The sequence below is a fragment of the Protomyctophum parallelum genome (genome assembly GCF_964188405.1).
Source record: "Protomyctophum parallelum genome assembly, chromosome: 2".
Lineage (NCBI taxonomy): Eukaryota > Metazoa > Chordata > Actinopteri > Myctophiformes > Myctophidae > Protomyctophum > Protomyctophum parallelum.
Window position 1 is genome coordinate 58,534,769 of NC_139699.1, and position 27,364 is coordinate 58,562,132.

At 43.0% G+C, this 27,364-nt stretch overlaps 2 protein-coding genes across 2 annotated transcripts; one reads left to right on the forward strand and one right to left on the reverse strand.

The window, feature by feature from the left end:
• Window positions 1-78: 78 nt before the first annotated feature.
• Window positions 79-17,386, reverse strand: LOC310855235 (fibulin-7). The gene is made up of 8 exons (XM_083760157.1): window positions 17,148-17,386; window positions 12,049-12,208; window positions 10,674-10,844; window positions 6,307-6,432; window positions 3,739-3,927; window positions 3,124-3,261; window positions 1,243-1,378; window positions 79-1,084 (listed from the first exon to the last, which is right to left on the reverse strand). Exons 1-8 carry the CDS (start codon window positions 17,217-17,219, stop codon window positions 721-723), a joined length of 1,356 nt encoding a protein of 451 aa, XP_083616283.1. The 5' UTR covers window positions 17,220-17,386; the 3' UTR covers window positions 79-720.
• Window positions 17,387-20,182: 2,796 nt separating this feature from the next.
• LOC310854790 (uncharacterized protein) lies at window positions 20,183-23,411 on the forward strand. The gene is made up of 8 exons (XM_083759468.1): window positions 20,183-20,272; window positions 20,358-20,711; window positions 20,818-20,935; window positions 21,045-21,143; window positions 21,762-21,876; window positions 22,070-22,312; window positions 22,440-22,616; window positions 22,946-23,411. Exons 5-8 carry the CDS (start codon window positions 21,804-21,806, stop codon window positions 23,134-23,136), a joined length of 684 nt encoding a protein of 227 aa, XP_083615594.1. The 5' UTR covers window positions 20,183-20,272; window positions 20,358-20,711; window positions 20,818-20,935; window positions 21,045-21,143; window positions 21,762-21,803; the 3' UTR covers window positions 23,137-23,411.
• Window positions 23,412-27,364: the final 3,953 nt, after the last annotated feature.

Below are 27,364 nucleotides of genomic sequence, written 5' to 3' on the forward strand. Positions count from 1 at the left end.
AACATTACTGTGTGACTCAGAACAGCACATTCTAAAAGTAAAATGACAATAATAAATGACAATTTTTTTATTGTCTTCATGATGTTTAATAATGATTTGTATTAGTAGAAAGCACATTTTGAGCAGGGTTATATTGAAACAGAATATAAATAAAACATACAAGATTCCTCTTGAGATCACATACTGTATACAGTATAACATTTAATTTGTAATGGCACGGCTGCATATAGCACACTCTCAAACTAATTCCTCCACACCCGTGAAGCAGATGCCAGAAAGATGCACAACTGGACACCTCTCATTCCTGCTGCTTTTATAATGATAAATGGTACAAAACTTGATCCTTCCAAAACATCTGCTCTGTCTTCTGAGACACGTCCACTTCTTCTCGTGTTACTCTCCACGTACATCGCCATTAAGACAACCGTTCCTGAATGCATTGCACGCAACTGTGCAAAACAGCGACGCTGTTGCGCCGCCATTATTTGAGTGGCAATACACCTAGTATTCAGGTTAAAGGTTTATCTTAAAATTATCATTTAAAATGTCCATTACTCCATCATATTAGTCTAACACACATACCTGACCTACTGTAGTGCATTTGGCTGTTTAAGCTGTTTAAGCTCCATGATCTGTTTAAACAATAAACCCTAGTGGGAGTACTCATTCCCTTCCTCCACTTTCCTTTCTCCTATTCCAGTTTCCCAACCTCCTTTCTTCCTAGAACTCATACTGGGACACAAACATGGTGACTTTGGTGATGTACCTCCCCAGCTGGACGCGTTTCTCCAGCTCAACCATCTCCACCTCAGCCTCCAGCGTGAGGGGGCCCGGCACCGGGCTCACCAGCATCAGCTGACCCGTCTGCCGGTCTGAGCGCTGCACCGTGAAGTGGCGTCGAGCCTGCTTTCCTCCCAGCAGGGAGAAGCGAAGCGTGTCGCCCATTGGACGCATGGCTGACACACGAAACATGACACGGGGGGCAGACAGGTTCGACACGACTGATAGGTAGTGGTAGGAGAAGGAGTTGGGGGTCTGAGAACACGCCTTGTTGTCCACAGGACAAGGGTTACGTTCACAACGTCTGGAAAACAGAGGTATAAGCAGGAGTTGAATGGAGCTGCAGGGAAACTTGCCTAAGAAATGTTCTTTCAATTTACTTGTTCATGGGGCATGCCATATATATCGTCTTTGGGTTTATTGCTTAAACACTTATTTATGATGAGATATTACAGCACTCACGATGGAGCGGTCTTGACATAGGTAGCATTGCGGATGCGAGGACATTCCACACGGACACATTGGAATCCTCCATAGGTGTTAATGCACATCTGGTCTCTCGTGCAGTTGCTCTGTCTGGCCGCACACTCATCAATGTCTGTGATGCAGGGAGAGAGAAAATATAAAGAACGCAATATAAATTAAAGTCAAGGTGGGAAAATTCATTGACGCAGAAATTCTCTCTAAAACAAAAGAGTGTAAAAGCCTCCCTTGCAGCTCCAGTAGCCATGATGCTCCTTACGCCTGATTCATACTTGATTGCACATCGTTTCACGCACCGAAAAGCTTGTAGCTTACAGAGCGTGTGGGGCTAAAAACCGTGGAATATGTTGTGCAATATTGTACCCTCTCACACTTTGTGGTGAATTTATTTCTGGTATTGGAGAAAAAGTACAGTTACGTAGAATAAAGTTGTCTCCTGTGACTGACCACTTATTTTCTTGGCTGCGATGATGACTGGTAGCAGCTGACTATAAGACATTTGACGCGAAGACCCTAAAAGTTCTGCATTACAAATGTGTTTTGCCTTGGTTGAATAAACATCCGAATCATCACAGATTTGATTTAAACGATTTAAAAGTGCTTTATTACTTTTAGTTTCTGCTGCTTTACAAATGTGCGTGCGTGCGTAGGCTACTGAATGTACTGTAGTTGTGAGGGTGAGTTACTTGTTGTATCTTGTATTTTGTTTTAATTTTAAGCTTTGTAAAAGGCAGCCTATATGCACACTCAAGGGTTACTTTCTAATTTGTATATAGCTTTCAGTTACAGACCTTCTTCAGGCATAAAGCAATCAGTGTGGGTCTCACCACAGACCTAGAATAAAGTAACCCAAACGACACAACAAGTGACCACTGAGTCAGGAAACACCAAAAAGATTATTTACAAACCAAACAAATAAAACAATAGAAAATGCAACACAGTGCAAGCAGTAGCTATCGTAAAGCATGGGGGATATAAACCATTGTGATTTATTGATAGTACACTCATGTCAAAATCCTCATTTAATTTACCTACCCTGAAGAAGGCATTTGGTGCCAAAACGTTGGTGTTCTTAAAATAAACAGGTTTTTTTGCATCGTGACTACAAGCTGTGCGACCTCTCCTTCTTGTTCAAGTTTGTCTCCCATGGCCAGCACCTCCTCTTTGTTTGTTCTGAAAATCCTCATTTTAACCACCTAGAGGTTGTAAACTTTCTACTTTCCAGGGTATGGATCCAGTATAGCACTCTCTGGCATATTAACCTCCTGTCAACATCACCCCCTCTCTGAAGCGGAACCTGCTCTATGCCCTGAAACCTATAAGGGAGCTGGGATGAGTGATTATTGATATGACAGGCTACAGGGTACTTCACATCTTTTCTTCATATTGAACTGTTCACCTATCCCTTTATTTATTTGTTTAAGGGGACAAGAGTACAAATTGGACAGGCTGGATTCAGCCCCCTGAAGGAAAGCCATCCAACAGTCTGTGGTGTGGAAAGTTCCCACTGTGCGGTGATGAATGTTGCGACGCAGTGTGAATGTGTTGTTGTCTTGTCTTACAGAGTTTTTGTCTCTGCTCTTTTACATGACGGCGTGAAGTAGACTTGTGAATACCATACAGCAGCTGGCTCCTTAACATGCGGCTGTGACCAACTCTGCAGGTCGCAGACCCGTTTCTTAAGGGTCGCAATGGAATATCACGTTTAAAAGAAACCTTCCAGAAATGTTCAAAATGTTACTAAAGTGGAAAAATGTATCGTCGCAAAATAATCTCAACCTTGTGGTGTCACATTGCAACCCACTGTGAGCTATTTTTGAAATACTGCAAACAAGCAAACAAACGCGTACATATACGTACCTCTGCAGCTGCGTCCATCACGGGTCACATTGTAGCCAGCAGGGCAGGTACAGCGGTAGTTCCCAGGAGTGTTGACACAGACATGTAAGCATAGTCTGCCAGCTTGTCCGTTATGGAAGAGCTCGCATTCATCAATATCTGTAAAAGAACACTCATGCGCACACACACACACCAACATGTTACAACCTACAGTATATATCATCACTGTCGAGTGAAAACCTCGCACAGTATGTCCAAAACCATTACTGTTCAGGAAAACGAAAAAAGGAACATGTGTTTCAAATGGATGCAATGTAGTTATATACTTTTCATTGGCTCCATATTTATTTATTTAGAATCTCAAAAACTCCTTTCTAAAATAGTGAAAATAGCACATCCACAAGCTCACAACACCACACTTTGTGGCACGTTGTGAGCTTGTAGATCGGCTATTTTAGCTATTTTTGAGTGACACTCTTGTACAACAAAGTAGTAGGGCTTTATTATTTTACAGGGGAGGGGGGGGGGATACATTGAAATATGGACGTTTCTGCATGACAGTGACGATGATATAGCACCTCAAATTACACCTCAAACAAGTATCGTGACAAATTGAAGGGCTTTAATTAGTCCCACCGGTGCAGGTGGTGCTGTCTCTGCCAGAGATGGTGTACCCTGGTTCACAGGTGCAGTGGGTGGTGCCCTGGACCTGCGTGCAGCGCGACGGACGGACGTGCGGCCCGGTGGTGGCGGCTGGCAAGGTGGTGGCAGCGGCAGCTGCGTGGGACGACGTGGCTGCAGACGTGTTTGTCAAAGTGATGAAGACTATAATGCCCAGAGGACAGGAAAGGACAGACAAAGTGGGGAATTGTTCAAGTCATCGAGTCCTTGATTTCATTTGTGACACACCGCTTATCATGGAGTCATACTAGGCTACAGTACAGCGCTCCCTTATGTCTAGCTGTCCCTATGTCCGTCCAACTCCGAGTATGACCTATTGACCCCTGCAGCTGTTTTGAGCTGTGAGATAATTGGGGGCGCATTGGGGTCAGACACACAGGCACGTACACAGTCACACACACACACAAACACACACACTTCCCCTCACTATATATGTTTTTACCTCCTTTATGATGATATCCTGTTTTTGGAGGGGCGCTAGCCCCTCCTATATACAGGTTTTAATGTTTGTCTTTAGTTCAATGTTTGTTTATTAAACGCCATTGACACTGAAGGGAAAACTTATGTCATTTTGTAACTCATTACGTCATATTGTCTCTTTATTGTTAATGGCATTTAATGTTTGTGTTGGCACCGTTTGTTTTAAATCACCATTACATCACCTAATCAACATGAGTTAGACTTTAATAATTATATTAGTGCCCCTCACTTCACACGGGTGTGATTTTTGGCATAAGTGTATATTTGTACGTATCTAAATGTTATGATGAATTGAAAACGGTGGGCCCTGTTGTAAACAAGTGTAATGCTTTATGGCGTCGTCCACTCACCGTTAACAGTTTTTGTATCGAGTTGTGCTTGAAATGTACTGTAATTCTACAAACTGTAAATAAATACTTCAATCAATGTGTGTGGTTTCTGTACACGCGTACGTACGTGCGTGCGTGCGTGCGTGCGTGTGCACGTGCGAGTGTGTGTATGTAAGATGATGTACTGAAGGGCTGTCAGAGAGTATAAATAAAGACCACACAGGCCTGGCAGTGTTAGAGCCGGTCAGCAAGAGACAGGCCTGTCATGGTCAGGCTCCATTTAAAACCCACATGGGCCGGCAGCATCTAACTCTTTACAGTACCATACTGTATGGAATGAAAATAAACACCGAGAAACAAAACCAAACTCCGCCACACTGATTCAGTGTGCACTGCTCCAGCCACATCAGGGAGCTGCATGGCGCTCAAGCAACAGTCTCGACTGATGTTATTTAAACTAAACGTTAATATGGTGTATTCTATACCCACTGACAAGTTAACCCATTCTGAACAGGGACCCATTTTGGTGTTAGCATCATGTCGTGCTTTAGCTATTGAAAAATCGAAGAACGACTGACATTTTTAGAATCCGATCTCAGGTCAGAATGGGTTAATCAGACCAGTGTGTGTCCAGTGGAAACCTCGTATGGATCTGATCTCAGGTCAGAATGGGTTAAATGAATGGATGTAAATATATTTTAGAGAGGGAGCATCAGAATATAAAATCGCATCAGATGTCTTTCTGGTGCATGCATTTGTACATCATCTAACCACGTATAAGCCTGACAGCGTCCGCTTACGCTTTAGATCTGCTATTTTCACAGTGTGGCCGCGCCGTACGACGGAGTGTACATTAAGCATATAGGCTCAGGCTATATCTTTGAGATATTTTGGCCTGTAACAACATGCTCAGAATAGGGACACTGGGGTTTATGTGTAACTGCTTGATATACAGTATACTGCATGTCCTTATAATATAGAGGTCAGTGCAACTCCATGCCTGCAGTGCCCCGGCCGGGGAGCTTGATTGCCTGCAGTGGCATAAGTGTGATCTGAAATTGCATTAAAAAAAACGACACTATAGCTGCACGTGTTGCAGTGTTGTTTTTGGCAGCAAATTTCTATTTTAGTTTTAGTCATAGTCTCGTGAATAGTTTTCACTTAGTCTTAGTCACATTTTAGTCACCTGGAATGTATTAGTGTTAGTCTAGTTTTAGTCGACTAAATGTCATAGGATTTTAGTCGACTAAATCTACAGGTGATTTAGTCGACTAAAATGTATTTTTGCGGGCCTTGTTGCCGTCATAATGACTTATTTTACACTTGCTGAAAATAGCCGATCTACAAGCTCACAACGCGTCGCAGCGCGACGCGTTGTGAGCTTGTAGATCGGCTATTTTCAGCATGCAACCAAGTGTAAAATGACTTATACTGGATCTGTTGTCCACTAGTCCCTTCCTAACATTTTAGTCTAGTTTTTATTTGTCGACGAAATTGGCAGTATATTTAGTCTTAGTTTTAGTCACCATAGCATAGTTTTAATTTCGTTTCCATTTAGTTTTCTTCAGTGGAAAAGGTAGTCGACGAACATTTTTCGTCTTAGTTTTAGTCGACGAAAACAACACTGACGTCGTGTTGTGCATGTATGTACGCATGCCGTCATGCAGTAAGTGATCCCCTGCAGCGTGCAGGGGACTGAATATATAGTACCTACATGTTGGCGTGGGGCTCTGGCAGGTCGCTCCAGCCCAGCCTTTGGCGCAGGTACAGGTGAACTGGTTCACCTCGTCCACACAAGTTCCCCCATTTAGGCAGGGCGAGGACGAACACTCGTTGATGTCTGGAAGACGGCAGTGGAGGAGGGTTATACAAGGCAAACCATCGGCTATACGTTTAACACGTGTGTGTGTGTGTGTGTGTGTGTGTGTGTGTGTGTGTGTGTGTGTGTGTGTGTTCATGCGTGTATGGAGGTGCAATACAGACAGACAGACAGACAGACAGACAGACAGACAGACAGACAGACAGACAGACAGACAGACAGACAGACTGACTGACTGACTGACTGACTGACTGACTGACTGACTGACTGACTGACTGACTGACTGACTGACTGACTGACTGACTGACTGACTGACTGACTGACTGACTGACTGACTGACTGACTGACTGACTGACTGACTGACAGACAGACAGACAGACAGACAGACAGACAGACAGACAGACAGACAGACAGACAGACAGACAGACAGACAGACAGACAGACAGACAGACAGACAGACAGACAGACAGACAGACAGACAGACACAGACAGACAGACAGACAGACAGACAGACAGACAGACAGACAGACAGACAGACAGACAGACAGACAGACAGACAGACAGACAGACAGACAGACAGACAGACAGACAGACAGACAGACAGACAGACAGTTTGATAGGTAGTGCAGCTCAATAAGAAAAGAGAGAGAGAAAGTGAGACGGAGTAATCGAGTTTGAAGCCACCCAAGACAGCCTTTGAAGCAATATCTTGAAAATGGGCAAGCTGTCAGAAGGGACGCGAGTCACAATATCAGATATCGCCGCATCGAATAACCTCTCTGGATGACCAAGAAAGTGTACGGAGAAAAGGGAAACATGAGCATGCGATGCACGTGAAATGATATGGTGAAGAGAAGGATGGGGGGCGGCCACACAGGAGAAGACGATGACAAGACTGTGAGAGAAGATTGGCGGAGCAGATACAGGGATGAGTGATGGGCCGAAGTGGAGAGAGAAAGGATGGGAGATGTTATCAGAAGCAATGCAGCTGCACAGCAAAGTCCTCGGCGTGACGCACATTTCATATACATGGGAGCGAACATTTGGCTAAATTAGCTAGATCAATTAATCTTTGGTGAATACATTTTGTATATAGAGGAGAAATTACGGGGCCTATAGGGTTTCAGTGTTCATTCAAGAATGTTAAAACAAGAAATGGCTCAAGTCATTATATATATCAGCTTGCATTCTATTCTCTTGCATATTGTAGCTTAGTGGGGCTTTCTGTAGTGGCGTTTTCAGTATGTAGTCATGGTGCAGTGGGGAGAGGAGAGGGCTTAGTGTCCAGTATGTAGTCATGGTGCAGTGGGGAGAGGAGAGGGCTTAGTGTCCAGTATGTAGTCATGGTGCAGTGGGGAGAGGAGAGGGCTTAGTGTCCAGTATGTAGTCACGGTGCAGTGGGGAGAGGAGAGGGCTTAGTGTCCAGTATGTAGTCACGGTGCAGTGGGGAGAGGAGAGGGCTTAGTGTCCAGTATGTATAGTCACGGTGCAGTGGGGAGAGGAGAGGGCTTAGTGTCCAGTATGTAGTCACGGTGCAGTGGGGAGAGGAGAGGGCTTAGTGTCCAGTATATAGTCATGGTGCAGTGGGGAGAGGAGAGGGCTTAGTGTCCAGTATGTAGTCATGGTGCAGTGGGGAGAGGAGAGGGCTTAGTGTCCAGTATGTAGTCATGGTGCAGTGGGGAGAGGGCTTAGTGTCCAGTATGTATAGTCATGGTGCAGTGGGGAGAGGAGAGGGCTTAGTGTCCAGTATATAGTCATGGTGCAGTGGGGAGAGGAGAGGGCTTAGTGTCCAGTATGTAGTCATGGTGCAGTGGGGAGAGGAGAGGGCTTAGTGTCCAGTATATAGTCATGGTGCAGTGGGGAGAGGAGAGGGCTTAGTGTCCAGTATGTAGTCATGGTGCAGTGGGGAGAGGAGAGGGCTTAGTGTCCAGTATGTAGTCATGGTGCAGTGGGGAGAGGAGAGGGCTTAGTGTCCAGTATGTATAGTCATGGTGCAGTGGGGAGAGGAGAGGGCTTAGTGTCCAGTATGTATAGTCACGGTGCAGTGGGGAGAGGAGAGGGCTTAGTGTCCAGTATGTAGTCACGGTGCAGTGGGGAGAGGGCTTAGTGTCCAGTATGTAGTCACGGTGCAGTGGGGAGAGGAGAGGGCTTAGTGTCCAGTATGTAGTCATGGTGCAGTGGGGAGAGGGCTTAGTGTCCAGTATGTAGTCATGGTGCAGTGGGGAGAGGAGAGGGCTTAGTGTCCAGTATGTAGTCATGGTGCAGTGGGGAGAGGAGAGGGCTTAGTGTCCAGTATGTAGTCACGGTGCAGTGGGGAGAGGAGAGGGCTTAGTGTCCAGTATGTAGTCATGGTGCAGTGGGGAGAGGAGAGGGCTTAGTGTCCAGTATGTAGTCATGGTGCAGTGGGGAGAGGAGAGGGCTTAGTGTCCAGTATGTAGTCATGGTGCAGTGGGGAGAGGAGAGGGCTTAGTGTCCAGTATGTAGTCATGGTGCAGTGGGGAGAGGAGAGGGCTTAGTGTCCAGTATGTAGTCACGGTGCAGTGGGGAGAGGAGAGGGCTTAGTGTCCAGTATGTAGTCATGGTGCAGTGGGGAGAGGAGAGGGCTTAGTGTCCAGTATGTAGTCATGGTGCAGTGGGGAGAGGAGAGGGCTTAGTGTCCAGTATGTAGTCATGGTGCAGTGGGGAGAGGAGAGGGCTTAGTGTCCAGTATGTAGTCATGGTGCAGTGGGGAGAGGAGAGGGCTTAGTGTCCAGTATGTAGTCATGGTGCAGTGGGGAGAGGAGAGGGCTTAGTGTCCAGTATGTAGTCATGGTGCAGTGGGGAGAGGAGAGGGCTTAGTGTAACAGTATGTATAGTCATGGTGCAGTGGGGAGAGGAGAGGGCTTAGTGTCCAGTATATAGTCATGGTGCAGTGGGGAGAGGAGAGGGCTTAGTGTCCAGTATGTAGTCATGGTGCAGTGGGGAGAGGAGAGGGCTTAGTGTCCAGTATCTAGTCACGGTGCAGTGGGGAGAGGAGAGGGCTTAGTGTCCAGTATGTAGTCATGGTGCAGTGGGGAGAGGAGAGGGCTTAGTGTCCAGTATCTAGTCACGGTGCAGTGGGGAGAGGAGAGGGCTTAGTGTCCAGTATGTAGTCATGGTGCAGTGGGGAGAGGAGAGGGCTTAGTGTCCAGTATCTAGTCACGGTGCAGTGGGGAGAGGAGAGGGCTTAGTGTCCAGTATGTAGTCATGGTGCAGTGGGGAGAGGAGAGGGCTTAGTGTCCAGTATGTAGTCACGGTGCAGTGGGGAGAGGAGAGGGCTTAGTGTCCAGTATGTAGTCACGGTGCAGTGGGGAGAGGAGAGGGCTTAGTGTCCAGTATGTAGTCACGGTGCAGTGGGGAGAGGAGAGGGCTTAGTGTCCAGTATGTAGTCATGGTGCAGTGGGGAGAGGAGAGGGCTTAGTGTCCAGTATGTAGTCATGGTGCAGTGGGGAGAGGAGAGGGCTTAGTGTCCAGTATGTAGTCATGGTGCAGTGGGGAGAGGAGAGGGCTTAGTGTCCAGTATGTAGTCATGGTGCAGTGGGGAGAGGAGAGGGCTTAGTGTCCAGTATGTAGTCACGGTGCAGTGGGGAGAGGAGAGGGCTTAGTGTCCAGTATGTAGTCACGGTGCAGTGGGGAGAGGAGAGGGCTTAGTGTCCAGTATGTATAGTCACGGTGCAGTGGGGAGAGGAGAGGGCTTAGTGTAACAGTAACGCTGAGGTCTCTGCTGTCTAGCGAGTTAGCATCATCTACCAGGCAGTGTTGTTTTCGTCGACTAAAACTAAGACGAAAAATGTTCGCCGACTACCTTTTTTCACTGACGAAAACTAAATGGAAACTAAAGCTATGATGACTAAAACTAAGACTAAATATATTGACAATTTCGTCAACAAATAAAAACTAGACTAAAATGTTAGGAAGGGACTAGTGGACAAGAGATTTTACAGATCGGCTATTAAGTGTAAGTGTAAAATCTGTCATTACAACGGCATCAAGGCCTGCCAAAATACATTTTATTCGACTAAATAAACTGTAGATTTAGTCGACTAAAATCGCATGACACTTAGTCGACAAAAAACTAGACTACCACTAAAGCATTCCAGGTGACTAAAATATGACAAAAACAAAATGAAGTTTCAGTCCAAAGACTAAAAGACTAAAAGACTAAAATAGAAATTTGCTGGCAAAAACAACACTGCTGCTGTCTAGCGAGTTAGCATCATGTAGCAGGCGGTCATGGGACTCACTACGACAGGTGGGCTGCTGGCCGCTCCAGGTCAGGCTTTCCTGGCAAACCCTGCTCTCTGAGCCCAGCAGTTCGTAGCCAGCGTCACAAAGGAGGTGCACCTCATGGCCCACGGTCTGGGCCTTGCCCAGTTTTCTGCCGTTGATGGGCACATCCAGTTTTGGGCAGGTGCCTGTTGAGAATGTGTGTCGGGCAGGTATAGGTGGTTGGTGAAAAGGTAGAACAATTGATCACTTTCAACCAGTCGTCCTCATTTTTTGCATGTAATAGGTGAACATTTCCACATAAAACAAATAAAGAAAACATCAACATTTTGAAAGATAAAGTAATAGCAGATATACAAGCTTATACAACACATCATGGTGCAATTAGCATTTTTTTTTTTACTTTAAGTCAGGGGCCAAGACTACAACAAATGGTTAACCACTTGACCATGTGTGTGCTATACTGTCGGTATGGTAGGGCCTGGGCTATTGGTATGCGGTGTCCCGTCAAAATAAACAAATAAAGTAAAGTGCTTCGTATTGCATTCATTTTTATGTTTGATGGGATCATGTCTGTGGCAGTCCTTATTGTGCACAGGCTTTGATTTTGATAATAACGACAGATACTTTTCTGAACTACAACACTTTGATCCAAGCTTTAGTAGTAGCATTATTACTCAGGTATGGATTCCAAATACTTTATACGCCACTGTTTATTTCTCCATGTTTAATTAATGTGTAAGGCAGAATAATTGGGCAGAATTGCAAAAATCATAAAGCACTTGTAGCTTTGTAACATGGTGGCTGTGATAGCTACACCTTCGCACCAAAAAAGTAATAAATATTTACATTGGAATCTGGAATGGGGCCACAAGAAAGCTCCTCCAGGGGCCATATTTTGCCACGCGGGCGGTCTACTTCATGCATGGGCAACTGGCGGCCCGGGGGCCACATGCGGCCCTCACCTTCACTTAATGTGGCCCTCAGGTTAATATCATGAATAGTGATATACTATTGATTTCAGCTGTTACAATTCCAAACAAGACCCGCTTTAATTACTTACTAGTAGCTGAATGACTAGTATTTGAATTTTATTGTCTTTTTTATGTCCAATGCATTTGCATTTAAGTTCATAAAGTTAACATAAGTACTATAAATGCATTTGAAATAAAATAAAAAAATTACTTTTCAGGATTCCAATTCAAACACAGCAAAAACAAATCAGGATTTCAATTCAAATATAGCATAAATAGCTGATCTACAAGCTCAAAACGTGTCGGCTATTTTTGCTACGACAGTAATATGCAACGTGGCCATCTGGAGTGAGTGTGGAACTATAGTGGATTAGTGGCCCTCTCCATCGTTAAAGTTGCCCAGCCCTGGTCTACTTACTGTTGTTGGCTCTGGCTGCAGGCTGCCTAGACGCAGCCTGCAGAAGGTTGATCTTCTTCCTCAGAGTACGAAGGCTCTGCAGGTAGGAGGCTTCATGGGCTGAGAGAAGCTTCTGGACCTGCTTCAGAGAACTCTCCATCTCCTGGCGACTGGGACAGTCCTACAGTATACCGGCGTAGAAGCCAGGGAAGAACAAAAATGTGAAGAACCGTCTTTAAGTTTTTTCATTTTTGGCTGCAAACCTGCAGCTAAAAGTGTCCGGCAGCTTGACATTTAATGCTGAATTCAAGGCAAGGCAAGGCAATTTTATCTATATAGCACCTTTCATACACAAGGCAATTCAAAGTGCTTTAGTTTACAGAATAAAAACAAATACAGAGTGCAACAGTGCACTTTAAAATGAATACAGATTATAATAGATACAATTAAAATAAGATATAGGAGCATATAAATTACAACAAATACTCCCACCTTTGATAAAAACAGAAAACACAGCTAATTTAAAGCCCAGGCAAGACTATAGCTGTTATTAGACATCATTGGGATAGGCAATGTTAAATAAATACGTTTTTAAATTGGACTTAAAAACGGCTATGGTTGGGGATTTCCTAATGTAACCTGGAATATTATTCCAGGTTTGTCGTGCATAATAGTGAAATTCTGCTTCACCATGTTTTGTTCCAATTATCGGGTGAACTCCTACTATTAGTAATTCAACGAGATCCTGGCAAAGATTATGGACGTTTAATTCACATGAGCTTTGACTCATGAAAGTTAATTATCACTTGTATTCTTCTATTCTTCTGCTCATTTTGGCATCAGAATTACACATTTCAGGAATCAGGATTGAAGGTTGTGCTCAGCATAGGACCATGAACATGGTTTGTCATCTATAGCAGCAGTAATTGTTTTGACATTCAATGGAATGAGGACCCTGCAGGAAGATTATCAAACACCTTTACATGTACTCTAAAGTGGGGTATCTCAAGGGTTGTGTGTGTGGGGGGAGGGAGGGAAGGGGGGGAGGTACAGCAAAATGAGCCCAATTCTACTCAATAACAGATCTTTAAAGCTCACATGCGTTGTGAGTTTGAGAGGCACTGATATAAAATGTTTTGGGTATTTTTTTGGAGCATGGAAGAAATCAGCTATACTGCTCTAGGCCTATCTACTGTATTTTCCGAATGCTCTCACAACAAGCTGTCGCTGACGGGGCAATGGGCCAATGGGCGGTGCTGATGGGGCAATGGGCCAATGGGCGGTGCGATGTGGGGTCAGTCAGTATGGTATAAACAACCCTTAGGGTAAACACCACCTGTATTAACAACCTCCTTTCTGATTGGCTCAAAGAGCCGGGGAGTGGTAGTAGCTTGTTTTCCATCTAATTCCCTTTTTCCTTCATTACTCTTTTTCATTCAACAACTTCCTTCTCTGCCTTCCTGCTCTGTCCTCTCAGTCATGCATGAGTGTTTTCACACAGCAAATGAGTGTTTGCGTCCAACAAGAGTTATATAAGAAAAGTCAATATTTGTTGAAAACACCTTTCTGATTGGGACAGAACTGGGAGCTGCAGAGGCTTCAGTCGGGTTAGTCGGGGTCTGCAGGGGGAGTTGGTGTTTATGAAAAAGTGTGAAAGCTCTCTTTCTCTTGCAGCAGCATATTTCATGTGGCTTCAAATGGATGATGTTATAGGGCTTGGGCTGGGCGATTATATCGGTATTGTGATATGAATCTGGGATGTTGGATATAATATTGTGATATTATATCATTTAAGAAGCCCTATTTTGTATCAAAAACATGTTGAAAAAATCGCATAAATAGCTGGATTTACAGTACAAGCTTGTGATGATATTGATGCAATATTGTATTTTGTGCATATCTGCTATGCTATTTGCTATTTTTGTCCAAAAGTGCCCTCTCACGGGATTTTCTCTGACACTGCACGTCCCTGCTGTAGGCTACACACTTGCACACACTTGTTTTGGTTTGCATCTGGGAGAATGATTTCTGTACCCGAGAGAGTTGAAAAGAGTTGAAATGCATGTTGAAAATACATGTAACAGGGTGTCTGCACTGCAGGCTTAGGCAAGTCACATTTAACTGGCTCACTAGCAGTGACACATTCAGTTGAATGAACAACATTGGATTTTATTTTTAGGTGAATAATGAATATTTGTCAAAGTGAAAAAATATATTTTCATACTCTTCCACCCCAGTATTGGTTGGTTGGGATGGGACCCGGTTTGACTGTAGCCTACTAAACAGGCATAGTTGTTTCTAGGGGTGTGGGGCGAGGGGGGCAGCCCCACCCCATGGGGCCCACGTGGCCCGTGACGCAATTTTATTTGCGCGCGCATGAGACTTATTCAAGACTCTTATTCAAAAATTATTTGTGGACCTTCAGCATTTCTAGTTGAGGACCCCTGTTCTATCTCCTAAGCAGGTGTGTACAAACATGCAGCAGATACAGTATGGTCACTGGTTGACACGCACAGTATTCACCTTACCATTGATATGCAGCTGTTTGCTGTTGTAACCTACAGCAGGGGTATTCAACTAGATTGAACTGTAGAATGATGGTGTGTGGGGGCCGCACAGCGTGCACGCTTTACTGAAAATGTGGGGGTTTTCAAAATGCATTTGTGCACAGTAATGAGCAGGATAATATGTCTATACAGATATATGCTACCTTAGAATAGATAGACCTATTTGACAGTGCATAAACATAATTGCCTTCACACATTAACGACCTTCAATGAGCAACAGTGACACACACACGCACACACGCACACACACACACACACACACACACACGCATGCACACACACACACGCACACACAAACACACACACACACACACACACACACACACACACGCACACGCACACGCGCCCTCTGCAGTACTCTAGTCTAAAGTGACCGTCTCATTTGAGTCATTTCTCTCCAAAAGCCCTAGAATATGATGGAATATGATTCAGGATTACTGTCATTATGGCAATCTCACACTTCATATCGCACACACCAGATACCTGTAACTTTCATTAGCAAAGAAGAAAGAAAGAACACCTTCAGTGTTGATGGATACTGCATTTGGTCATGATGAGGCAGGCATCATACTGTATACTGTATGTCCCTGACTCATGCTCAGTGAATAAACTGATGTGCTTGCCTTGTTGGTGTATTGAGGTGTATCGGGTGGACCTAAAGTATACAGTACAGAGCATTAGAATGGGACAGTCCAGTGCAACCTCATATCCCTGTGCAAACGAAGGGCACAAAATACTTTGCTGGCAGGGAACTTCCCAGACTTGGGTGTCACAATGTAACAATCTGTTGCTCCTGTTGTACCATGACAGTTGTACTCGTATACAAGTGGAATGTGGCATAGACCACCAAGTTCATCTTGAAAGTTCGGGTGATGTCACACAATTTGGATGGGAGATCCACATTTTGCTAAGGGTGACCTGACACCCGATGCGATGTTGAAGCTACAAATGAGAAGTGATGTTGATAATAAAGAGGATATATACTTTTGACTATGAGGTAGACCAGGATTTGGGTTATGTGTAGGGGGATGTTGTGGCTTGATCCTGATTATGAGTTGATGCTTACAGATATTGAATGTAGTTGCAAAAGATACATATTATCATAGTTCCTTATGCTATTATTACAAATACCAGTTCTTGTGATGTTATTGACAGTTATTTTGTATAATTTAAGTTGTTATAGAAATAGAAATAGTTGTTTCTATTTGTTGTTCTCCCATAGGTGACATTTAGCATTGACCAGACCTTTAACGTGTGAGATTAACCTGATATAAATATATAAAAATAGCTTCAGGAATGCATTCTAAATCCAATGAGCTCGCCAGTCAGTGGCCTTTTTGGATTATGCCAATTACCAAAGTTTGGGCAACCAAACTAAAATTGTCCCCAAATACAAATCAACAACAAAAACTTACTTCATATGAAACAGCATTTTACGGTTTGGTATTGAACAAAAGTGTCAAATGGACTAAAAGGTGATATTAATGTATGTAATGGTGAACGGAAAGTTATCTTATGCATTACTTACACTGTACACTTACACTATATTTAGTTTATTGAATTTCATAAAACATTTCCTTAGAATTTATGTTCTAAGATGCAGGTTTTAAACATTTAGTTATTTACAGAGGGAACCTTTGTGCTACATCTTTCATGAAAACAGAAAGTCACTATATGTTGTCTCTCCTGTAATAGATAACATTTCTAGATATGCTAATTTTAACAACTTTTTTCATAGAAGTATATAGTCTGAGCTGTATCCCAACCATTCATCAAAGATATGATCTATAATAGGAGAGAACCATCAGTTTGAAGTAGAATGCTCCATTCGGATTTTGTGTTTTGGCATGTGGTTATAAATGGTGTGATAACACACAGAAAGCTACCACAGATGCAATGCTATCACGTATTTCCTAGCACTAGGGATGTATACCTTCCCAAAAATCACTATGAGAGTTATTCAGCCCATTGGTAGGCTACAGATGACCCAAGATTTGGGGTCCTGGCGCTCACGGACTTCTTCAAAAGGAGTGCAAAAATATACAGTCTGATATATACATGCAGCAATTAAGGCCTGTAGGTCACTGCATGGTTGTCAGGCCTTTTGTCCTGCCTGCCTTTGACAATGCTGATAACGTGATAAGCTGTGTGTGTGTGTGTGTGTGTGTGTGTGTGTGTGTGTGTGTGTGTGTGTGTGTGTGTGTGTGTGTGTGCGTGCGTGCGTGCGTGCGCGAGAGAGAGCGTGCGTCTAAACATGCTGTATAATTGAGATGTAAACATTTAGGCCTACCTATTTTTTTCATCATTAACCTACAGTTCAATTAGAATTTTGTTTTCTTTTATCTATTAATTAATAAAATAGCCATCGAAATTATATTTAAAGCCTCATGCAGTGAGTCATCATCAGTTCTCACAAAGGCAATAGGTTTATAGCTATTTAATCTGTGCAGTCTGCGGAGTATTGAGAATACATGGCCCATGGGCCTTAAATTAGTCCAATATCCAATCTAATATAGCCTATGTGGACACTGGACACCATATTGGGTAGCTCACCTGTGTATATGCAGGGTGGATGTGACAGAAATACAGGGCCATGACGACAATAACTGCAGGTGACGCAAACATTTTCTAAATTTCCCAATCCAAGAATAAAGATGCAGTTTAAAGTCAGTCCTCAGCCCGTGCCGTGAAGTGAAGTCCACTGGTAAAAAACGCGTTTATGAAGATATTAGAGTTGAGAGAATAGTGCTTCCTTAAGAGTGGAAAGCCTGTTAAGGCGAACTGCTGCGGAATGTTGGGTTTACCCCTGGATAGCCAATCAGGAAAGGAGACTTGAGAGAAATATTTAGGCTACCGCATTATTGCCCCTTAATTTCTTTTTTTCTCTCTTTTTTTCCCCTCCCTCTCTCTCTCTCTCTCTCTCTCCCTCTCTCTCTCTCTCTCTTTAGACGTACGTTACATTCACATCATGATTCATTTCACACAGTAATTCACACCAGGGTAGAATTGTACTTTGGTGGAAGCTGGTGGTGGTGGAACCACAGGTGGTGCGCGTTACATTATTAGCCTATACTAGCCAGTAGCCAGTAGCCATATGGTTCACACGCTCTACGACAGTCATTGCGAATGCAATGAGCACTAACTATGAGACCCTGCAGATCATGTCTGTCTGTCTGTCTGTCTGTCTGTCCCGCTGTTACACCACCCGCCCGCCACCAGAGGGCGCAGCTGTATCACACAAAACACACGCACGCACTCACACACACACACACACACACACACACACACACACACACACACACACACACACACACACACACACAACTTAACTTAAAAAAAACTTAACTTAAAAAAAACCTTAACTTAAAATGAAAAAGAAAAAACTTAACTTAAAAAACCCCTTAAAAACACTTAACTTCAAAAAACTTAACTTAAAAATAAAATCTTAAAAAAACACAAAAAAACTTAACTTCAAAAAAACCTTTAAAAACACTTAACTTCAAAAAACTTAACTTAAAAATAAAATCTTAACACCAATAAGACCAAAGAAATCATTGTAGACTTTAGGAAGTCCAAAGGCATCCACACCCCCATTTCCATCAAAGGGTCATCTGTCGACATATAGTTGATAACTTTAAATTCCTGGGCATAGCCTACATATCACAGACACATTCACATGGTCACTCAACAAGTACATCCTCAAGAAGGCGCAGCAGCGACTGTACTTTCTGAGGCGCCTTAACAAATTTGGCTTAAGTACAAAAGGACTAGTGAACTTTTATCGCTGTATAATTGAAAGTGTCTTAACTGGCTGTATCACAGTGTGGTACGGTAACACGACCGCTCAGGATTGCAAGAGGTTGCACTTTGCAGAGGACCATTGAAACAGCAGCTAAAATCATCGGCACTACAGAATTACCCAATCTCCATAACATCTACACCACTCGCTGTATGAAAAAAGCCCATAACATCATGGAAGACACCAGCCACCCCGCAAATACCCTGTTCAAACTACTCAAACTACCATCAAATCTCGTACCACCCGTCTCAGTAACAGTTTTTACCCCCAGGCAGTCAGGCTGCTGAACAGCTGACCTTGAACTGTATTGCACTTCACTTCACTTGCACTTTTCTTTTCCTGTTTTTGTCTTTTCTTGCACTATAGATGTTTGTTTATGTCCTGTGTATGTAAGACTGAGAGTGCTCTGAGCAAAATAAATTTCATTGTATGTATACTCTGTATCTATACAAATGACAAATAAACCTGAACCTGAACCTGAACCTATACTCTAAGATCCAAGCTAATAAAAACGGCACGCTTTCTAGCGTTCTCACATAATACAAATCTAAATATATATATTTTGAAATCTGCCTAACGATGATGTCACTGGTGGACGGGTTTCTAAGCTGCCCATAGCCCTCCTATGATATGAGACAGATTTATTAAATAAAGAGGAAAAGTGGTCCTTTAACATTTCTTCTTTGTTTTGGGTCGGTGCTCACTGCTCAGGTATTCTGCCATGGTGTATTCTCTGTTTAGGGCCAGATAGCATTCTACTCTGCTTTTGGGTAAATCATGGTACTACATTGCCCCCTACTGGCTGATGAAGAGATATTCACAGACTGTCAGAGACGATAGTTTTTTTTATTTAAATATTTATTAACAGTTTGCAGAATTACAGTAGTCCTACATTTCAAGTACAACTCAATACAAAGACTGTTAACTGTGAGTGGACGACCCAATAAAGCATTACACTTGTTTACAAGAGGGTCCACCTTGTTAAATTCACCAAAACATTTAGAGACTTACAAATAGACACTTCTATATAGCCAAAGAACAGATAACAGAACAGGAATTATAATCATCATAAAGGAGGTAAAAAGGGGACAGAAACATATACAGTGAGGGGGAAAGGGGTGGGTGGGTGGGGGCCTGGGCCCCTTGGGCCCCCTTTACCCCCCCCCCCCCCCCCTCAATGATAAGGGCTACCAACTACATCCTAGGAGAAGCTCTCGTCATCCTGCTAAATACCTAACCGACACTGACTTCGCTGATGAGATCACGCTTATCAGTCAATCATTGGAACACGCTCAGGCTCTCCTTCAGTCTCTTGAGCAGGCCTCCAACTGTGTTGGTCTTTATCTCAACGAGACGAAAACTGAATACGTAAACATATGCAAATCCAACAATAACCACATTATAAAAACTCTTAACAACACTCCTCTGAAACGTATTAAGTATTTGGGTTCATATATATCTTCTTCCAAAAAGGACTTTCAAACTAGGAAGTCATTGCAGGCCTAGTCAGCCTGCAATGACATACATTAAGATCTGGTCATCCCAGCTTAGTAAGATGTTAAAACTTAAAAGAAAAAATATTTAGGACGACTGTTGAGCCGATTCTACATGGACACTTTCAAAGAAACAAGAGAATCGGTTGGATGGCACTTACACCCGCCTTCTAATGAGAGCGCAAAATCTGTCTGGGAAGAGCCACCCATCGACTAATCTAATATACGGCAACCTTCCCCGTGTTTCTTCACTGGTCCGATCCAGAAGAGCGCAGTTAGCCGGCCGCTGCTACAGAGAGGAACAGGCCATCTTTGATGGCATCTTCATAGCTAAGGATGAAGACGTGACAAGATTTGTGGACTACATACACCAGAAGACAAAGCATGTAAGATTGTATACTATAATTATATGTGCACGACTACAGCACCCCCATACGAAAAGGTTTTCATCTTCCATTTACCATACTGTAGGTCCCTGGAAGAGGCGTTTGTGGAGGGCAGTGGTCAGCGTTCAGAAAGACCTCCAAAGAATCTGTCAGACACATAGATGAAGAGGGACTGGAGCTTGCATTGTGTCGGCATGGAGTGCTACTCTGTGCCCTAAATATGTACGGGCAAGAAATGTATGCCTACGCCATGTACCTGCAACAAAAGCTGGCCAGTAGCCAAATCAGTTTCTTTTGTATGGATATGACCTGCGAATATTGGCCCTACCTCCAAAAGGTTGCAGATAAATGTCCAGAGCTGAACCATCTCTTGAACATGAAGCCCTTCCTGTCAGTGTTTCATGCCAGCGGGCCCAACGCCCATGATTTCAAATGTGAGGTAAGGAAACGTTATCATTGCATTGAATGACTATCTGAACACCAGTATACAGTGACTGTCACCATCATCTGAGCATTGTATTTGTTGTTTATATATATTTACGCAGGTGAAATGGAGTGGGAAATATCAGGATGGGGTTGGTCTAACACTAGGGGAGGAAGTGGAGCAGAGCAACGCCTTCCTCTCTAGGATTGCAGTGACCACAAAACACATGTCAAAAGCAGGTGAGATGACCACATAACAGCACTAGTTGTTCACAAGCATAACATAAGTATACTTGGGATGTTAACACATATTATGATAATGTCATAATTGATCAATTTCTGTTGGCAGGACGCAACGACATGTTGACTCTCATGGCTATGAACTGGAATCTGCAAAAGAGGGACAATCTGGCTTGCCGATATCACACTGGCTTGCCGATATCAGAAGGTAATGACGGTGTTGTTTTTGGCAGCAACATTTGATTTTAGTTTTAGTCATAGTATTTTGAATAGTTTTAATTTAGTTTTAGTCACCTGGAATGTCTTGGGTGTTAGTCTAATTTTAGTCGACTAAATATCAGGCAGTTTTAGTTGACTAAATCTACGGTTAATTTAGTCGACTAAAATGTTTTTGGCGGGCCTTGATGCCGTCGTAATGACTGATGTTACACTTGCTGAAAATAGCTGATCTACAAGCTCACAACGTGTCGCAGCACGACGCGTTGTGAGCTTGTAGATCTGCTATTTGCAGCATGCAACCAAGTGTAAAATGACTAATACTGGATCTCTTGTCCACTAGTCCCTTCCTAACATTTTAGTCTAGTTTTTATTTGTTGAAGAAATTGTCAGTATGTCTTAGTTTTAGTCATCGTAGCTTACCGTAGTTTTCATTGTCAGTGGAAAAAGGTAGTCGACGAACATTTTTCGTCTTAGTTTTAGTCGACGAAAACAACACTTGGTAATGACATCGGTAATGTTCTTTTAGATGGATAATATTTAATGTTGCAGTATTTGACGTGTTGGAGACAGCATTTGTTTTATTGGCTGTGATACTTTGTCATTGTAGGCCACCAAAGATCTTCAAAGCCAGTTGCAGAACCGTGAGTCAATGAAGGTCCAATTTGCAGTGGCAGAGAGCCAGTTGGAAGAGTGGGCCGAGGATGTAAAGGAGTGGGCAGAAGGTAAGGCTGTTCTCACTATACGCTTCTGCCAGGTGACCGCAGTAGAGAATTTAATGTTAGCTTCCACTGACATTGTCTCCCTGTGCCTTGTAGTTTTTGTTTTATTTTCCTTCATGAGCACCTACTGCAGTTTTCCATGACATTATGAATATTTGTTCACTTGTAGTGCAACCCACCTATTTCTTCTTCGCAGCACCAAATGCACATGGGCCCGATGTCTTGGAAAACAAAATTGAGATGCTGGTGGCGAGTATCAAGGGGAGTATGGCCGGTAACAAAGGTCGTGCCAGGATCCGCCGCAAGATCAGTGGGGAGAAGGTGATGCTGTCTACTGTTGTGAAGCAATACAACAGAACGGTTCCAAGCACAGAACCCCTGTGCATGTATTCCATCCTGTCTGTCGAGAAAGTGTGGCCATGGCAGCTACAACACAGTGGTATGTACTTGACTATCAAGACATCTGACTCATAACAACACATAAGTAATTATGCTTGTTGAGCTGGGGAGTGGCCAACTTCAATTACTCATTCTCCCTGTGAATCTTTGTCTTAAATGTATTCCAGGAACTGTCGATCTAAGGACGAAGATAAAGGCATTCGACATCGTCATGGCTGTAAGGAGACTTGAGGAAGAGAAGAATATCCTTGTGACGGAGATGAACCGCCACTGGAAATGTCTTTCAACTCGTGCCGATGGCCTGACAGAGCTGTCCTGCATTGTTTCTTCTGAGCCAATGAAAGGTATGTATTGCGATAATAATTCATTGGCCTGGCCCAGCCAGCGTGCTTTCTGGTCTAGAGGGGCGCGCGCGCTGGAGAATATTGGTTCACTGATCTTAGCGCCCTCCCCTCCCTGGTAGAAAACGGCGGGGAAACTGACGTCACCATATTTCGAGCGACGGCCCTCTGCACTGTAGTTCACTCCCAGTTCTAGACCAGGAAATGTTTCTTGTTCCCCCAGGCTTTCATTTTTTTGCTGAATGCGAACGAAAATAAAAGCCTGTACCGAGGCTACTCTCATGACCGTTAAATTTACTAATACAGGCTTTATCTTGTGTTCTACATCCAAGATTCACCGTGGGGCCTAAGTGAAGAAGGCTTGAAGGGTCTTCAGAGCATCAACCAAAAAAAGCTGTGGAACATCAGAGAAGTGATGAAGCACACACGGGAACGTTACCTGCAAGTCTTGTCTGGAGCAGAGAACATCAACGTTTTGGATGATGATGATGATGACATTGACTCTGAAATGTCTGATGACTAACTGTAATCAGCAAAAGCCTGTGTCAGAGGTTTCTAAAGCTGGCGATATGACAAGATGTATTTGGGACTTACAGAAGCAATGGCATCTGTAGGCTTGGATACCATCTAATTTGGCTCTCTCACTCCTATGCACACAAAGTGCTATTCAGCCACACTGGAACACTTTTGTTGATGACGGACTGCTTTTCCTATTTTGGATTACCACCCTTGGTGTGGATTTGTTGTGGAGTTTTTACCAGTGAAATTGTTGCTTTATGCAGACTACATGTGGAGTTTTTACCAGTGAAATTGTTGCTTTATGCAGACTTCTGCTTAAGCTACTATTTTTCTCAATAGTGATCTTCTTCCCATGTATTTCCTGCTTTTTGCACAGCAACAAAACAAATTTATTTTATATTGCTTATAGTAATAAAAGTATTGTCCAGTATAGTGTGTCCAGTGTTTAATCTAAAGCATTTAGCGTACTGTTCAGCTGTAAATTACATTGTGTTTGTTTACATGGCTGCACTGTTGGATACATTCTCTATAACATCAACACAGATGTTTTTAATCCAGGTGCTGAGTGTTGGATTAGACAGCGGTCTGTTAACACCCCGAGCGGCAAAAAACGGAGGTCTGTCCTAAAGAATTATCCCGCTGCGCACCCAGGACGGAGATTAATCAAAAGTTCCGTCTTTAATCATATAACAGAGCGCACCAGTCTAATGCTGGTAGCGTCGATTGAGCAACATTCGATGTAATTTCCAGTTGGGACGTCATCCAAAGTGGTCCCCCTCCATTTTAGTGGATGGGAGGAAAAAGGAAAAATCTTCAAACGTGAATAACTCTTGATCGATTCTAAATCAATGCTTCCAATTCTAACCATAGATTGTGTTTTAGGCGGTCCCGTCGCTTTCACGTTGGAAGTAATCATACTCCCCGTTGTCTATCCCCTCGGGAGGGGTTTTGACTACATCTAGCTACTTCCAAAATGGACCTTGAAACAGGCCCTGAAGCTGCAAATCGCTGGGCGCCCTGATTTAATGGTTCCAAATACCCCTGGGTGTTCGGGGTGTTAAAGAGTTCAGCCCATTCTTTCGTTCTTGAAAATAATGAATGATGGTGGAACTTCAACTTAACCTGTAAACCTGTGGTTAAATTCTGAGGCTTTTAGACAAAGTCATGTTTGCTGTAACAATTTCTGATTTTGAACTTCTTATCCATGCTTCTATCTCAACCCAACTCGACTACCATTGTAGCCTACATATCAGAGCTTCTACCTACCAACAACTACAAGTCTTGAGGTCTACAGAACTGTAGTACCCACCCACCCACAAAGCTGACCCAGAGAGATGGATCATTTCCCGCTGTAGCTGTGTGACTGTGCCACCAAAAACAATTAATTCTAGGACTCTATGTCATGTGTTTGTTGATACCAAAATATGGAGATATACTGTCAGACTGCAATGCAAGTCCTCTCATATAAAGGTTGACAGTGGTTTTTAGTCTTTCACATTAGTCATTCAGAAAAGCATACAACTTTTGAAACATACTGTAACTGTTACCTGTGGTGTAAAGTAACTAAGTACATTTATTTAAGTACTATACCTAAGTAAAATCTTGATCTATTTGTTCTTGAGTATTTCCACTTTCCAGTACTTTTACTACCCTATATTGTACTTTAGCTCCACTACATTTTTTAGAAAACTAGTCATTAGTTACTTAATACTTACTACTTAGATTTTTATTATTACAAAACGTCAGTGATGGGCAAGCTACTTGGAAAATGTAGTAAGCTACACTACCAGTTACTCTCTGTTAAATATAGCTCAACTACAACGAAGCTATCCCCAGATAATTGTAGCAAGCTACACTATAAGCTACATGGCAAAAGTAGCTAGCTACATGGACACTACTCTTTTTTAACTTCATGATCAAGTTTCCACCGAACAAATAGCCTAATAGGCAGGCAAAAATGCTGAGTTTGATTGTTTATTAAAAAACAAACTGGAAACAAGCCCTCTGTCTGGCTTTTGGTGTCAACTTTTTCACATTTACTTGTATTAATGTACCTTGCGGTGTCAGGAGCCGGCTGATTCATGTGTTCAGTGTTGGGAAAGTTCTTTTTTTTATTAACTATAGTTCAGTTCACAATAAATAATTTTTAAAGGAACTAATTCAGTTCATAATTCAACATTTTTAACTAAAGTTCATGGTTCCAAAAAATGAACGATTGTAACATGTAGCTTTTGTTGAAAGCTACGTCACTACTTGGGTCTAAAAATAGCTACACTACAAAAAACGCTACTTGGTTCAAAAGGAGCTAAGCTACCATCAAGCTACTGATAAATGTAGTTAAGCTATGTAGCTTCGCTACTTGTAGCTAGCTACTGCCCAACACTGCAAAACGTACATTAACCAGCCCTATATACATTTCAGCCATTTGAAAATAGCCGATCTACAAGCTCACAATGTGTTGCGATGGAACACATTGTGAACTTGTAGATCTGCTTTTTTCTAACATTTTGATACAGATACTTTTGTACTTTTACTCAGTGCTTTACAGTAGCACCAGTGAATAGTCAGTTGCTGCGAGAGTGAGGTCTAGCCAACACCAACATGGGATTCCTGGATCGCTGCACTCCACAATGTCCTTTCCAACATCAGGTTCTTGAGCTCTTGAGTGTTGTCAGCCAAGCTGTCACGCATGTCTATATAGGTGGTATGCTTCTTTCCCCTCCTTACTTCAAGTTCTGGGTGCCTGACGCAGTGCCCTGCCAGCCTCATCCTTCTTTCTCTGACTTTGTGACCTGTGGTAGGTATACCCATAGAGGTCCACATTTCTGATGCGGTCCGTCCATGTGACACCTAGTGCCATGCGTAGCATTCTTGTGTAGACTTCATCCAGGGAGTCCTGTTGTACTGTGAGGGTCCATGTCTCGGCCCCGTACAGCAGTACTGACTCCACACTTCACAGTAGCTATGAGCCTCTTAAGGTCTTCTCCCATATCTGATTTCCACACTCTCCTTTTCCCGTGCAAGGCTTTCCAGGCAAGTGCTCTCCGAACCTTTATGCTGTTCAGTTGAGGCAGTCCAGGCCCCGAGGTACTTGAAGTCCTCGACTGGTTCAGGCACCGTCCTGTCTGCAGTGGCAATGGTTTTGTCCTCGGTGTTGACTGTCATTACTTTTGTTACCAGTGAATAAACCCAATGTAAAGAAAAAAATCAGACCCGTCTGAAGAGTACTGTACTGTACTGTACTGTACAAGCCGCCCTCCTTGGCCTGTGTGTGTCTGTGTGTTAGGCTGCCCTCAGGGTATCTAACTGGTAATAATAATTGACCCTCGTCCCTGACTTCGTTGTTGACAGAGTATAAGGCTAAGCAATAGAACTGTTAATTTAAAATGAATAATTTGTTTATTGTTGATTGTTATATTTGACACAAAATTGTTTTAAAATGTTGCTTTTCGTCATATAGTTTGCACAAACTGAAATTTGGGTCACAGGCCAAATTAAATCCCATGTGAATAGTATCCGTATTAAACAATCGTAACCTGTAACCTGTAATTAGCAACAGTAGTTTACATGGGTATGTCCTTATTATGCTTAAATTATACACAACACAGTCGTGCAACAGAGTAGGTATACTGTTCATGCAGACATAATTTACATCTATATCTGTTACTTTGTAATGTCATGTATTTACACTTTACGGGATGCTGCTTTACATGGTCCACTTGTTCAACCGTGTGCTTTATTGGACTGAGAATTCTATTTCTGGAATTGACTGTCAATTTCCTCAAGCGCTGCCACTATAGCGAGACACAGGTGACAAAAGCAAATAACATTTGCCCCCCTCAATGGGGAAAGGGCAGTGGGATTTAGAGCCTTGTGACATTATTAAGTCTTCCCAGGGTTATTGATTGATTGATGGAACAAACTTCAGGACTCTCTGAAACGGGTTCGATCGGGCTCCATAGAGACAGTGTGACTGCACCGGTTTCATGTAACCCAATATTTTATTTGCATCTGTGATTTGTTTTAACATAGTTCAAATGTTTATTGTTTTTCATTATATACAGGTATTGTATTTTATAACTACTTGTTTTCATGCATGTTAATCCATAAAAGGTGACATTTGGATCCACCCGAAACATAAATGTGAAATATCCCTGTTTAGATATATCTGTTTAGAATGTTCTGGAAGACTAAATGATTGTGTTGTTTTAACAACAAATCATAGTCTTCCT

Bases quoted from the DNA above. Each gene is read 5' to 3' on its own strand.
- LOC310854790 (XM_083759468.1), top strand. From the start codon at position 21,804: ATGAAGGTCCAATTTGCAGTGGCAGAGAGCCAGTTGGAAGAGTGGGCC. The intron at 21,877-22,069 runs GTAAGGCTGTTC...TCTTCTTCGCAG, and splicing joins TGTAAAGGAGTGGGCAGAAG to CACCAAATGCACATGGGCCC. The intron at 22,617-22,945 runs GTATGTATTGCG...TCTACATCCAAG, and splicing joins TTCTTCTGAGCCAATGAAAG to ATTCACCGTGGGGCCTAAGT.
- LOC310855235 (XM_083760157.1), bottom strand. From the start codon at position 17,219: ATGTTTGCGTCACCTGCAGTTATTGTCGTCATGGCCCTGTATTTCTGT. The intron at 3,928-6,306 runs GTAGGTACTATA...TGGGCATTATAG, and splicing joins CCAGAGCCCCACGCCAACAT to TCTTCATCACTTTGACAAAC. The intron at 1,085-1,242 runs GTGAGTGCTGTA...TCTGTTTTCCAG, and splicing joins TATGTCAAGACCGCTCCATC to ACGTTGTGAACGTAACCCTT.